This window comes from Ahaetulla prasina, chromosome 6, assembly GCF_028640845.1.
Source record: "Ahaetulla prasina isolate Xishuangbanna chromosome 6, ASM2864084v1, whole genome shotgun sequence".
Lineage (NCBI taxonomy): Eukaryota > Metazoa > Chordata > Lepidosauria > Squamata > Colubridae > Ahaetulla > Ahaetulla prasina.
The window spans coordinates 61,215,348-61,230,540 of record NC_080544.1 but is presented as its reverse complement, the minus strand read 5'-3'; the positions used below and the strand labels follow the sequence as shown (position 1 = coordinate 61,230,540).

Here is a 15,193-nt window from a genome sequence, read left to right as displayed (position 1 = left end):
TAAAGGTTGCTGAAATCTATAATTTTCTGACTGAAGAAGCAAAGTATATCAAACTTCTTTAATTTCTGTGGTTCCTTTGGGATAGTAGTGCTATCTCTAGTCAGCACAAAATGCATACAAGGCACATAAGCATAAAAATATTATTGTACTTTTGGCGAAAATATGGCATCTTTAATAACTCTTAACTGATAGAAAAAAATCTTTTGAAACCCTTTGCGTAAGATTTACTTTTTTCTAAGTATTTATTTTTGCTTTTCTTTGAAGCTGAAATAATTTTCAGATAGTATGTATAATGCTAGAAAGAGACATATTCTTAAAAAATTGGTATTTCTTTTTTCTAATCAGGCATGGGAAACATTCTTATAATAGCTAGAATTCTGTTATTGTTATGTACATCCTGTTTGCAACAATGAAAAACTTTTCTTGCTGCTCATAGGTATAAATATGTATGTATGCATTTTTATTTGATTTCTTGGATCCTCTTAGTTTGGTTGCTACTGTTGCTAATCATACTGTTTTCTCCAGAATCTTGAAGGTGGTTAAGTTGTTCCATTAGGTTAAAAAAAGTAATTTCATTGAATATAATTTATGTTTTATGATGTTAGTGTTTTATTTTCTATAAAGTTTTATTCCATATTTAATGAAACAGCTGTTCTGGTGTTTTTTATTGATCCAGCTGGTCCTTTTAGTTTTTACTACCAAATCATTCTGATTTATAGAAATTGTCCAAACTAGTACAGAATTTCAGTTTATTTTATTTTATTTTTTTTTATTCAAAAAGTTTTACAAAATTTTTCCCCCCCTTTCCCCCCACTCCCCCCTCCCTTCGCAACCCCTCCCCCGACTTCCCGGAACGAGCACAAGGTATAGTTAAAATAAAACAAACATATGCTAAAAATTTTCGTCCCAACTTAATTATACCCCTACAATCATCAATTCCTAACTTCCCCAAAAGCAATCAAAATAATACATCATAATCATTCAAAACAGTCTGATAACTCTTAGTCTGATATCTACGTTGAATATAGTCAATCCATTTTTCCATTCCTTTAAGTATCTTTCTTGCGTATTGTCTTTCAAAAAGGCTGATATCTTCGCCATCTCAGCCAAATTGGCAACTTTCAATATCCATTCTTCTATTGTTGGTACTTCTTTTTTCTTCCAATATTGTCCTATTAGTAATCTTGCTGCAGTTATTAGATTTAAAATCAATTTAGTCTCAATTACTGTACAATCCGTAATAATTCCCAACAAGAAAAATTGCAGGAACTTTATCTTCTTTTCAGAACATTTTGTAAAATCCACCAAATTTTTATCCAAAAGGCCTTTATGTCCTTACAAGTCCACCAAATGTGAAAATATGTAGCGTCATCACAATTACATCTCCAACATTTTGCTTGCATTTCTGGATACATACACGATAATTTTTTAGGATCTAGATGCCATCTATAAAACATTTTGTAAAAATTTTCCTTCAGATTCTGTGCCTGCGTGAATTTAACATTTCTAACCCAAATTTTTTCCCACGTTTCCAATAATATTGGCTCCTGAAAATTTTGTGCCCAGTTTATCATACAGTCCTTTACCAAGTCTCTTTCAGAATCTATTTCAAGTAACACATTATACAATCTCTTTATATGCTCCTGAGACTGATTTCTAATTTGCTTTACCAAATTTCCCTCGTTCTGCTCTATACCAATTTTCTGATCTCCCTTCCATCTAGCACGTAGTTGCTCATATTGAAACCAAGTATAATTTTTCCATCCTCTCTTAATACTTGCAGAGATTTTAACTGCAAATTACCTCTTTCAGTATACAAAAGATCTTTATATGTAATCATTTCCTGATTCTGTTCTATGTTTATATTTTCTACTGTATGTCTAGGACTTGCCCATATAGGAACCTTATAATTTAGTTTATAAGAGTATTTTTTCCAAACACGCAGAAGGGCATTTCTTAGCACATGATTTTTAAAGGCCTTATCCACTTTTTTGTCATAAATTAAATATGCATGCCATCCATATAACAAATCATAACCTTCTATATTCAAAATTCTGTCCTCTGTTAAATTAAACCAATCACTTATTGCAGAGAGCAGCTGCTTCATAATATAATTTAAAATTAGGCATTTTAAACCTCCCTTTCCGAGAATCTTGAATTATTTTCATTTTAACCCTAGCTTTTTACCTTCCCATATAAATTTGTTAATTCCTTCTGCCATTCCTCAAGATTCTTATCTTTCTTAATTATTGGTATCATCTGAAAGAGGAATAAAAATCTAGGTAAAACATTCATTTTAATAGCAGCAATTCTCCCAGCAAAGATAATTGCAATTTTTCCAAACAATCAACTCCTTCTGAACTTTTGCCATAAAACCTCATAGTTATTCTTATACAATTTCACATTTGACGACGTAATATAAACCCTAAGTACTTAACCTTCTTTACAATTTCAAATCCTGTTACTTCCTCTAGTTTTTCTTTCTGTTGTCTGGCCATATTTTTATTATCACTTTTGTCTTTTCTGATTTACCTTAAACCCTGAGACATTCCCATATTGATCAATTATTTCCAACAAAGATTTACTAGAATTTATAGGGTTTGTTAAAGTAATCACCAAATCATCTGCAAAAGCTCTTAACTTATATTCATACTGTCTAACTCTAATTCCTCTATCTCCTTTACTTCTCGTATTTTATCCAATAATGGTTCTAGAGTTAAAATAAACAATAATGGTGATAAAGGACATCCCTGTCTTGTTCCTTTCGCAATCTTAAAAGGTTCTGTTAAGCTACCATTGATTATAATCTGTGCTGTTTGCTCTCCATAAATTGCCCTAATTATTCTTAAAAAACCATCTCCAAATTGCATCTTTTCTATCAATTTAAATAAAAAATCCCAATGCAATCGATCAAAAGCTTTCTCTGCATCGAGAAAATAAATGCTGCTGGAATAAAATTTTTCTTTTCTAAGTACTCCAGTAAATTAACAATCTGCCTAACATTATTCCTCATCTGTCTCCCTTTTATAAATCCAGATTGATCATTATGAATTCTTCGCTGCAGAATCAACATTAATCTATTAGCTATTATTTTAACAAAATCTTATAATCATTATTTAAAAGTGAGATTGGCCTATAATTCCCAGGTTTAGAACAATCCTGTTCCTCTTTGGTATCAATGAAATAAAAGAGGTTCTCCATGAGGGGAATTCTCCTAGTTGTATCTGATTAAATAATTCCTTAAGTGGACCTAACATCTCATCCTGTAAATTCCTATAATAACTAACTGTGAGCCCATCTGTACCAGGAGTTTTCCCATTTTAATTGTTTAATTACCAAAATAATTTCTTCCGAGGTTATAGGCGATTCAATTCATCCGTTTGTTCTAAAGTTAAATTTTTAACCTTATATTCCTTCAAATAATTATCAATATCCCTATTCAATATATTATCTTTAAGATATAAATTTGTATAATATTCTAAAAAAGCTTTTTTAATTTTATCCTGTTGATATCTCTCTTTACCTTTGTATTCTATTTTTCTATAGTACGTTGTTTTGTCTTTTCCTTAAAGTGTATGCTAACCACCTACCAGGTCTATTTGCGTTACAAAAGTATTATGTTTGGCATATTGTATATTTGTTGCCACCTGATCAGCCATTATCATATTAAATTGATTCTGTAGTAACTTTATTGCATCTTTAAGTTTTTGATCATGTGGATTATGTATTAATAATTGTTGTTTCTTATAAATTTCCTCTTCTAAATACCTACGCTGTCTTTGTTGCTTATTTCTCTGTCTATTATTAAGATATATTAATACACCTCTCATAAAAGCTTTACTGCAGTCCCAAACCATTTCTATCGATGTTTCATTATTCAAATTATAATCAAAAAATTCTTTCATCTGCTTTTTACATTGATTTACATTATCCTGATATCTAAACAAATTTTCATTTAATCTCCAAGTTCTTCTACCCTCTTTTCCATATTGCAATTCCATCCAAACAGGACTATGATCAGACAAACATCTTGGAAATATCTTAGTTTTCTTCACCCTAAAAAGCAAATCATTAGAAATTAAAATAAAATCAATACGTGAGAAGGATTGATGCCTATCAGAGAAAAAAGTATAGTCTCTTTCCTCCAAATTCCGCAGTCCCCATACATCTCTTAACTCAAAATCTTCTATCATATCAAAAAAGGATTTAGGCAGCTTTGCATGTGCAGGTATCTTCTTGGAAGAAATTCTCTTGTCCTTTCGTGTATCTATTACTCCATTCCAATCTCCCAATATAATGCACGATTTATAATCCCATAGATTCAACTTATCATATAACATTCTATAAAATTTTTCTTGTTGCTGATTGGGTGCATATATACCAAGCAAGAGAGTCCTTTTTGTTTCTATTGTAAGTTCAATAGCAATATATCTTCCGTGAATATCTGCCTCTATTAACTTGGCTGGTATATCTTTTCTCAAATAAACCACTATGCCATGTTTTTTCTCCAAAGCTGAAGCAACAAAATGTTTACCTAACTTTGAGTTTATTAGGTACTTTTGATCTGATAATTTAATATGCTTTCTTGTAAGCAAATAACATCATTTTTAAATTGTTTCAAATAATGAAATATTTTTCTTCTCTTCTGAGCTGAGTTCAAACCATTGACATTCCAAGTCAAGATTTTATTTGCCATTACTGGGCTGCTGAAGCCTTTGAGCAATCAACTGAAGATCGTCCTCCCGTATCTTCGGCCGTGCTCCTCCCACCGCTTCTGTAGCAGAATCCTGAACTTTACTTTGAGTTTGTTGCTCCTTTTCTTTACGCTTAAGGGCTCCCCTCGTCAGTCTTTGTTCTTGTGGTTGTTCCTCTGATGGTAACATCACTGGAATCACCTCAGCTTCCACACCCATTTGAGTCTCTTGAATTCTTTTTTCTATTATTTCTATTTCAAATTTCAGCACTGTAGAAAGAAAATCTTTGGCCTTAAGCACTGTGTCAATACGATATCTTCTTCCTGATAATACACTGTCAAGCCAACTGGAACCTCCCATCTAAATTGAATCTGGTATTTCTTAAGTTCTTGTGTAAAAATGTAAAGTCCTTTCTATCCCTTAACATCTTGGGAGGAATCTCTTTCAAAACCTTCAACTCCTGTTCCCTATTTTCAAGTTTTTCTGAAAAGCAACTTGCAAAATTTGATTCCTCACTGTTCTTTTCAAAAATAAACCACAATGTCTCTAGGAAGTTTCTTTTGCCTAGCAATCCAAGAATTAACTCTATAAAATTTTGTCAATTTGATAAGCAACCTCTTGTGGATCAAGTTCAATAAATTCAGCCAGAGCTTCTGATAAAATTTTTTAAATCTTCCCTTTGTCCTCATTCAAACCTCTAATTCTCAGAGCTCCTTCCATCATTCTATACTGCATCACCACCACTTGATCTTCATTTTTATCCAATTTGATTTGCATTCCCCATTCTATTTTCTATTTGTTGATTTGACTGAACAATTTCTTGCACCTCCTCCTCCACCACCTCCAGTCTTTTGCCAAACCTTGAAAAGCCATCAAGATATCTTCTCTTATTTTTTATTATTCTCTTTATTTCTTCTCTTATTTTCTCATTATTATCCATAATCTCCTTAAACCTTTCTTCAGACACTTTCCTTGCTCTTTAATCAGATCTTCTAAAGCTGGTTCAGAACCCTTCTGCCCCCAGTCTTAGGTGGTTTAGTAGCCATTTCAGTTTTAAAATTCACAAAATATAAGTCTAGAAACTTCTCTTTCCCTTTAAGTATAGGAGAGCTCAGTTCACTTCATTAAAATCCACACATAACATTTCTTATCTTCTTAGTTGGACAGACTGTTTAAAATTCCATTCGTCACTTCACTCCCGTTCAGGCGCCATCTTTAAGAGTCAATTAGAACAAAGGAAAAAAAAAATTTCTCTTTTTTAGAAGGTAGAAGTCAGGAAGTCAAAAATACTTGCAATCCAATAATTGTCCGCTGGCACTCATTCCGTCTGCTTAAAGAGATCCATAAAGATAAGACAATTAGCAGAGATGGACACTTTCTTCTTTTCCTGCTTTTGCAGGAGCGCACTGAAGTCGGAGAATGGCAGGAATATTTATGGGACCCATCAACCCTTCGAAGCTCTGCTTAATTAAAACAAAGCCTCTGGGGAGGTCTACCAACATTTCCTGCTGCTCTTATCTTTCCTCTTTCATCCAGAGAAAAAGATTAAAGCCGGCTTTTCCTGGCTTTTACGATGTTCAGTGCGGAGCCCCTTTAATTAGGGCTCAGCGAAGAGGTGGAGCCACCCGGAAGTCCAGAATTTCAGTTTATTGTCAGACTGAGAGCTTTGCTGCTATCACCAAGGGCCTTCTTTATAACTATTTGACTTTATTGACCATAAAGTGCCAACTTCATAGGTGGACGGGCATTCCTTGTTATTATTGATTACACATTTTTTTGGCTCAGAAATCTTTGATATTCAGTTGTGAACATCAGGCTTCTGAAATACTAATTCAGTACAATAATTAGTCATAAACTAAGAAATGGCTGTTATTACTTTAAACTTATAACGTGCTGGTACGTTTACGTGAACCGGTTTGTTTTTTAAAGACCCACAGCATTAATTATCTTAAATGGGAAGACTAAAAATCAAGCTAAGGAATATGAACTTACGCTTTCAATCATTGCTAGCCCATGATTTGGTGCATTATTTAGCTCTAAGAAAGTTGCATAGGAAAATTTGTTTAGAACAGCTTCCGTACTATAATCGAACAAAGCAGGCTGCTATGAGGTTTAATTTAGTGCAGTTTTAGATATATGTACTCAGAAATCAGCCCTACAGAGTTCAGTTTAAGCTATCTACATCTAAGATAAATAGATATATATAGGAATTATGTATTTGCGACTTTAAGGAGATCTCTCACAATTCCATCCGTTTTCTTATCCTCAATTAATTTTTTCTTCTTCGTTACGCAAGTATAAAATATATGTCTGTGAACTCTGCCTGTGGCCTTCTTTATTCAGTGACTATAAAACATACATGTGATAGTAATGTTGCAATAAGTCTTCTTTAAGAAAATACTTTCATGCCAAGGGTGAAATCTTGAGTTACATGCAGAAAAGTAGATAACTACAATTTTAATAAAAATTATATGAAATTACTGTGATGAAAAAATGAGCATGGTTTGAATGAGGTTGTTAACTTCGCTGATAAGTAAATTAGCCTATGACTTTCTTTTCCCTCTTGCAGTCTGTGAATCCTTATATAGTAAAACTGTCTATTATAGATGATGAAGCTACACTCAATGTGAGTATGACGTTGTAAATTTTCTGTGATAGACTGTTAGGAATAAAGTGAGAAATGAAAACGAATTAAAAAGGATGCTCAAAGGTGCTTTAGGCTCCATATCACATCTGAATAATATTGCAGTACATATGCGTGCTGCGTTGTGCTTATTTCTATTATTCCTAACTCCTTCTGGCTTTTGAGGATCCCATGATTTAAAAAGAACAGATTCAAGCCTGTGGTAAAATTATTTTGACTCTTCCAGGAGAATTGCTAATATTATTTAAAATGTTTTTATGGCATTTTATATCCTGCATCACCCCGCCCACCAATTCAAGGCAGAATATTGTACATTGAATCCTCATAACAAACTTATAAGTGAGGTTAAACTGCCAAGATCACTTAGGGAACTTAATAAAAAATGTTGACTTAGTGATTGTTTTCATATAATTACTCTTCTAGTCAATATACCAGACTGAGAATACTTGGAGAATAGTCAGAATCTTGCATAAAATGAGGCCTTTAGTTCATTAACAAGTGTTTAAAGTGTTACTGTGAATTATCTAAAGATTTTTGAGAACAGAAAATTGCACCTCTGCCCTAATTTATATGGACCTTTCTCTTTTTCTCTTCTTGCAGGGAATGGGTCTTGTAGTTGCCCAGGCATTATCAGAGTACAACCGGTAAGAAACATTAAAGAATGTTCATGGATTAAATGAATATTTTCCTGAGAAAATGTATTCAGATTCCTACTGGCAATTTGTATAAGCAAAGTTGTGAAAAAAATGGATTTTTGAAATGCTTATTTATGGCATTCTTTTTTTTTTACACACAGGCTAGGCTTCACATAACAGATTTATTTGTAGTTTTTGATGCTCAGTATATCATTTAGTTATGTCAAAAATCAGTTTTGATGAAAGCAGTTTAAATTAGAAACTGGAACTATAGACTAGCTAAATCTTGGTCCTCTTCATTTAATGTTCAGATATCCTGATATCAACTAGTGTGAATTGCTTGAAAGAAAGAACTGTATATCATTTCTATCAGGAAAAACCATGTTGTAAACACCAGTTGGTTTCCAGTCTTACTTTTTTGAAGGTTACAGGAATTTCTTGGGTTGATGTACAATGATATCCTCTGCCTTTTCATCACTATGCTAGCAATAATTCACTGTTGTAAAAGAACTGCCCAGAAATTTATATGCACTTTTTGCAAATTGCAATTCCATTTGGTTTGGTGTCTCATTAGTGAGAGAAAAAGAGTGCACAAGAAAGAAGAGTAAAGAAAGCAAGCTTAGACTTTTTAAAATACCCGAGAGGGAGCTATAAGGCAGCTAGTTTATATGGAAAGTTCCCAATTGTATCCTTGAGATTTCTCTGTTGAAGCATGTTGTGGACCAGTACTGCTGAGAAATAGAAAAAGATTTTGTTTCTGCTTGAGAAAATGAAGGCAAATCAATATAGAAATAAACAAAGAACTCGAAGCATATTTTGTATAATAGGCAGCATTGGGATGGATGGAATATTTCATTCAGAAAGCTTTTATAAATCATGTTCTTAGATATATTTCATTATCAAGTTTGTTAGAAAGGTAAGTTTTTGTATTTCTCATTGGCATCTAATGCTATTTCTTTCATTTAAAATAAATCCAGACATTATTTGGAGGACCTGCATTTTTAAAAAAATGTTTATGTCATAATTAAAAGAAGAGATTTTTCTTGCTCTGTAATGATGCTCATGGCAACTTATATTGTTTTATCTCCCATTGCTGTTCTTGTTCAGACAGTTCAGAGACAAAGAAGAAGAACATCAGAGCGGGTTTTTCTCAGCCTTGACTAACATGGTAAGAAATCAGCGACTCTGTTGTCAGTCAGTGCTTGTCATGCAAGGAGCCCAGTCTAAGAGATTTGCAGGAGGAGATGTAGAATCTTTCTGTATATGTTATAATGGGTTTAAATTCTGACTATATAAAATACAAGGCTTCTCTACTACTTTTAGCCCTGTGAACCAGATAGGTTAGTGGAAGACTTCAGTATAAACTATGCAATACCGCTTTTTTCCATAGGTGGGCAGTATGTTCATTGCTGATGCTGATGAAAAAATCTCCGTCCAGTAAGTACATCCATCAGATGACAAATTTAATTCTTTGGTTTAGAAGTCTAAAATATAAGCTATTGCTTAGTAGAACTGGCACCTAATCTTCTAATTCAGCAATCGGTACTGGAGATAATACCATTAATACTATCTATTTTGAATTTGTTTAAGCCAAGGTTTTTTTACTCTTATTCTTTGGAAATACTAAGAACAAGTAGAAAGAATTGCAATACACAGGAGACTAAGCTAGCATTATTTTAGAGCAGGAGCATCATTTGCCCCATAATATTCCATATCTAAAAGGACGTGTAACGGGTGAGCTCCTGTTACTTGTCCCAGCTTCTGCCAACCTAGCAGTTTCGAAAGCACGTAAAAATGCAAGTAGAAAAAATAGGGACCACCTTGGTGGGAAGGTAAAAGCATTCCGTGCGCCTTTGGCATTGAGTCATGCCGGCCACATGACCACGGAGTCATCTTCGGACAGCGCTGGCTCTTCGGCTTTGAAACGGAGATGAGCACCGCCCCCTAGAGTCGGCAACGACTAGCATGTATGTGCGAGGGGAACCTTTACCTTTACCTAAAAGGACACTACAGATAGTCCTCGACTTACAACACTTCACTTAGTGACCGAAGTTATAACAGCACTGAAAAAAATAACTTATGACCATTTTTCACACTTGTGACCATTGCAGCATCCCCATGGTCACATGATTTACATTCGGGTGCTTTACAGTTTATTCACATTTATGACAGTTGCAGTGTCCTGGGGTCATGTGATCTCCTTTTGCGACCTTCTGACAAGCAAAGTGAATGAGGAAGCCAGGTTCACTTAACAACAGTGACATTAACTTAACAACTGCAGTGATTGACTTAACAAATGTGACAAGAAAAGTTGTAAAATGGGAAAAAATTCACTTAACAAATTACTCACTTAGCAACATAAATTTTGGACTCAATTGTGGTTGTAAGTTGTGGACGACTGTACAGAAATAAACAATTTTCATGATATTTTGAGCTGAAGACGATGAATGAGGATTAATGACTAAATGCAGTTAATGAAAGCGCACAATGAGGATAATAAAACCAGATAAGACCTGATTTACTGACATATTCTGTGGCAATGGCAAAGAAGGCTTGCTTGGCTGCCCCTTGCTACCCCTGCATCTACGCAATATAGACTGGTGGAACTATTTAATATGTTTAAATGTTAAAGGTCTCTAAAGGCCTAAAACGTCTTGTTGTGGTAGTCTTACATTTTGTAGATAAAAACCAACAAATTTGAAATGTCAGACGTTATGGTTTGGAAAAGTCAGTGAGAGCACCATCCTGTGCTTTAATATGTATACTGTATTTTTCAGAGTATAAAACACACTTTATTCCCTCCTAAAAGAGGCTGGAAATGTTGGTGCATCTTATACATCGAATACAGCCATTTTTGACCTCCCGAAGTATAGTATAAAAGTGTGTTTTATACTATACTTTATGCCCTGCTCATCCCATTTTTGCGAAAAATGGGCCCGTTTTTTGCAAAAACAGGGTGCGCAGAGAGTTTGGGAGATCTGTAGAATGCTCCTGGGGGCTGGGGAGAGCAAAAATGCCCCTGATTGCAAAAGTGGCCAAAAAACGGGGCGCACAGAGGGTTTGGGAGGCCTGCAGAGTGCTCCTGGAGGCTGGGGAGGGCAAAAACCTTTTTTTTTCTTACTGACCTCTTCAAAATCTTGGTGCGTCTTATACACCAGTGTGTCTTATAGTCTGAAAAATATGGTACTTACCAGCTTATGCAGTCAAAATATATATAAATTGTTTGGATGATGCAGGCTTACCACCCTTCCCAGCTTTCCCTTACCACCAAGAATATGAGGAGTGAATCAATTCTTGAATCAGATCTATTTCTCATTCTGTTTTAGTCAGAGGTACACATAAATATCAGATCAGTGTTCTTTTGAGTTCAGTATGTTAGAATCACATGCCTTTTCCATTCCTGTTATGAAGAAATATATGAATTTTGGTAAGTCAAAAGAAACAGAACAGAATCCTTTTCTTTCTAGGCTAGCTAAATTCATTGCATGCACATATTTCTAGCTTACCCACAAAACTGCATTTCACCTATTTTAGGCCATGTTATGTGGGGGAATTCACTGGAGAAAGCAATTATGTTTGGAAGAGTTAGCTGTAAAAGGAAACCAGGTCACCTAAGAACCCAGTGGTTGGACACCATCAAAGCTGACACCAGCCAGAGCATCGAACAGCTTAGAGAAATAGTGCAAGATAGGAAGATGTGGAGAGACCTGGCCCATTGAATTGCCAAGAGTTGGACACGACTAAATGGATAATATCTTCGTCATTATCATTTCCAGCTTGGAGAGCTATATCTATGTATAGTTGTTGCTATATAGTTGTTGCTGAAGGTGCATGAAAAAAGAGGCAGCCACCTTAATCCAGCACCTCAAATATAACTAAGCACATTGGAATTTGAACCTGATCTGTTAAGGCCTGATCTGCCTCTTGGATGAGAAATCTTTCAGTTTCATTTTAATTTCAAAATTCATGTAATCCTTGACCACAATTGAGCTCAAAATTTCCATTGCTAAGTCTCAATTGTCTCAAAACATGGTGATTTCAGCAGAGCACTCTTAATAAGTAAATGAGTTGAAGAATGCAGATGAATCCTATACAGGTAGTCCTCAACTTACAATAGTTTGCTTAGCAACAGTTCAAAGTTACAGTGACTCTGAAAAAAGTGACTTATGATCATTTTTCACACTTGTGACCATTACCGTGAAAAACAGTAATGTCACATTTTTCAGTGTCGTTGCAACTTTGAACAGTCAATCAATGAACTGTTGTAAGTTGAGGATTAGCTGTACTACTTTTGAAAATGCACATACAGGTAGTCCTCAACTTACGACCACAATTGAGCCCAGAATTTATGTTGCTGAGTGAGAAATTTATACGGTGAGTTTTGCCCCAGTTTATGTCTTTTGTTGCCACAATTGTTAAGCGAATCACTGCAGTTGTTAAGTTAGTAACATGATTGTTAAATGAATCTGGCTTCCCCATTGACTTTGCTTGTCAGAAGGTCACAAAAAGTGATCACATGATCCTAGGACATTGGAACCATCATAAATTCATGCTGGTTGCCAAGCATCCAAAGTCTGATCATGTGACAATGGGGATGTGCAAAGGTTGTAAGGGTGAAAAATGGTCCCAAGTGACTTTTTTCAGTGCATTTTTAACTTCAAATGGTCACTAAATGAATGAGTAGGGGACTACCTCTATCAACATTTCTGGAATATTGAGGTTAGATTGTGGTAATGCCTTCTGTTTGGTTGCTGCCTCTGAAATTTTTCCAATAATTTGATATATAGGTAATCCTCATCATATAGTCATTTGTTTAGTGACCATTAAAAGCTACAAAGGCACTGAAAAAAGTGACTTATGACCGTTTTGAACACTTTTGAGTGTTGCAGCATTTCCATGGTCACGGGATCAAAATTGGGGCACTTGAAAACTGACTCATATTAATGACAGTTGCAGTGTCCTGAGGTCATGTGATCGATCACCTTTTGTAACCTGACAAGCGAAATCAATGGGGAAGCTGGATTCACTTAGTGGTTGCAACTGTGACAAAAAGGTTGTAAAATGGGGCAAAATTCATTTAACAAGTGTTTTAATTAGCAATGGAAATTTTGGGCTCAATTGTCATAAATCAAGGACTACCTGCATAGTGTGCTGATATGACGGTGGGAACAATAGAACATCTCACTAATTGTGTATAAATGCACTAGTTGTCAGTCTGTTTCTGATTTCAATTCAGAGTGTTGATTGGTTGATAAAACCAAAAATGTTCGAGCTGTTGGTAAGCACACTGATTTCCTCCATATGGTTACAGCTCTTTGCAGTCATTTCCAGTGACTTCTGCCCACTGTATATAAAATGCATTATTCGCTTCTTTCTTATCATAAATTAACTTACTTCATAACATATTCCTATTTAAGTACAGGGTTATTTTAATTGACCTAGGTAGGTACATAATGCTATCTAAGTTTATTTTATTGTATCTCTTAAATGTTTTGATTCACCCTGTAAAGACTATTTTTACACAATACTGTTTATTATGTTGTATGACAAAATGGCTAATTAACATTGTAAATATGAGAAAACACTCTGAAATGATTCATGTTTCTGATTTGTAGGTTCTTTTATTTTGTCAATCTGAGTGTTCAGCATGACCTCTTCCCCTTACTGTAACTTGGCAAAGTGTTCCAAGAAATTCCATTACCGCAATAAATGTGTTTCTCTTCTGCTCTTTTTTGTAGAACTAATGAAGCTATCCTTTTGGCTCTTTATGAAGCTGTTCACTTGAATCGAAACTTTATCACTGTATTGGCGCAGGTGTAGTACAATTCACTTTTGTAGTCTGAGGAGTCTGTAGAATCCAAATTGAAAAATAGCTTAGACCTTTGAAGGTAGCTGCTTTAACAGAGATTCAAACTCATCCTGTTTGTGTGTTTGATAAGTGCTCTGTTTTATCTCAGTAACTTGCTAATGTTTCGATTTGAAAGTTGGAAAATATGTTCTTTTAACTGGAATATTTAAAGCATTCCTGTTTGCTCTCCCCCGCCCCCGCACAAGATGGGAGGCTGATCAAGTACCTATGCAGCTGTCAGTCCTAAATAGGGTGGGTCAACCAGGGTAGTCTAGAGATTGTAGTGTTGGAGTGGCCCCATGAGACTTAGGTTCTAGTCCCACTTCAGCTATGGAAAGTCAAGGAGTGATTTTGGCCAGTCACTTTGTCTCGGCTCAAACTGTCTCACAGGGTTCTGTTGTGGGGATAAATAGAGAAAAGATGCATTCAGTATATAGTATTGTTTTGTATTCCTGGACAGAAGATGAGATTTCAAATTAACAAATATCATGATGAATTACTGAATCAAGAAAAAAGTTAGTTTTGAATTTATTTACAAATTTGGCCAGTATTTATGCTATAATATGCTACACAACAAGACAGTGTTGTACAGAATGGTACTTCCCTCCCTTTTGAATTCTTAAGGTCATGTTTATGAAGGTAAGGGAAGATAAGTAGACCAGGGACATATAAAACTGTCCCTAAGTTGAGTCAAAAATATCATACATAGTCGTGAATATCTTGATTTAAGCTGTCAGCTGATTAGAATCCAAAACTATACAATATCTTTCCCTTCATTTAAAGTGCTTTGAAAATTCTGGTAAGGATCAATCTCCACTATTTTTCTTTTATTTATGCAGGGTTTGTAGAAGCTTGCAAAAATAGTTTTTTTAAAATTTGCTGTTCGTGAGTTTTGTTCTTAGGTGCTTTTAGCTGATGTTTATAAGTGGTGAATACTAGTTCAAATCTGGTTTAAATGAGTCTGAATAAAATCAAAATTTAATCATGCTGCTAGTGTACTTATGTTGCTCTAAATAAATATTTCAAGGTGTACTGTGTCATTTTAAAAAGAAACTCTGTAACATAAATAATAAATCTAGCATAAAGATGTGAGTAGTTTACATACATGTTTTGTTTGATGTTGGGATCGTAGCTATGATGAAGATAATAATTTATGTATGAGAGTTGCTTTGTTCAGTGTATTCATTTTTGTATGACCTGGATGTTTTAGAGCAATGTTGTGCAGGATACACGTCAATATATACATGGATACACAAAGCTTTTTCAGTTGAGCAATATAGGAATTACTGCAGTTAGTGCAAGCTTAAATTTCAGGATTGCCACACCAGCATCTTGCTGCTAGGTGGTACTGTTACACTTAGCTGGAAGAAGA

At 34.7% G+C, this 15,193-nt stretch overlaps 1 protein-coding gene across 2 annotated transcripts in view; it reads left to right on the top strand.

The window, feature by feature from the left end:
• Nucleotides 1-15,193, top strand: part of ARMH3 (armadillo like helical domain containing 3) — a 161,244-nt gene that overhangs the window by 14,014 nt on the left and 132,037 nt on the right. For both annotated transcript variants that reach the window (XM_058187855.1, XM_058187854.1), the window contains 5 exons: nucleotides 7,264-7,320; nucleotides 7,939-7,982; nucleotides 9,081-9,141; nucleotides 9,364-9,410; nucleotides 13,712-13,787. In XM_058187855.1, the coding sequence (XP_058043838.1) occupies nucleotides 7,264-7,320; nucleotides 7,939-7,982; nucleotides 9,081-9,141; nucleotides 9,364-9,410; nucleotides 13,712-13,787 (285 nt within the window). The remainder of the gene's footprint in view (nucleotides 1-7,263; nucleotides 7,321-7,938; nucleotides 7,983-9,080; nucleotides 9,142-9,363; nucleotides 9,411-13,711; nucleotides 13,788-15,193) is intronic.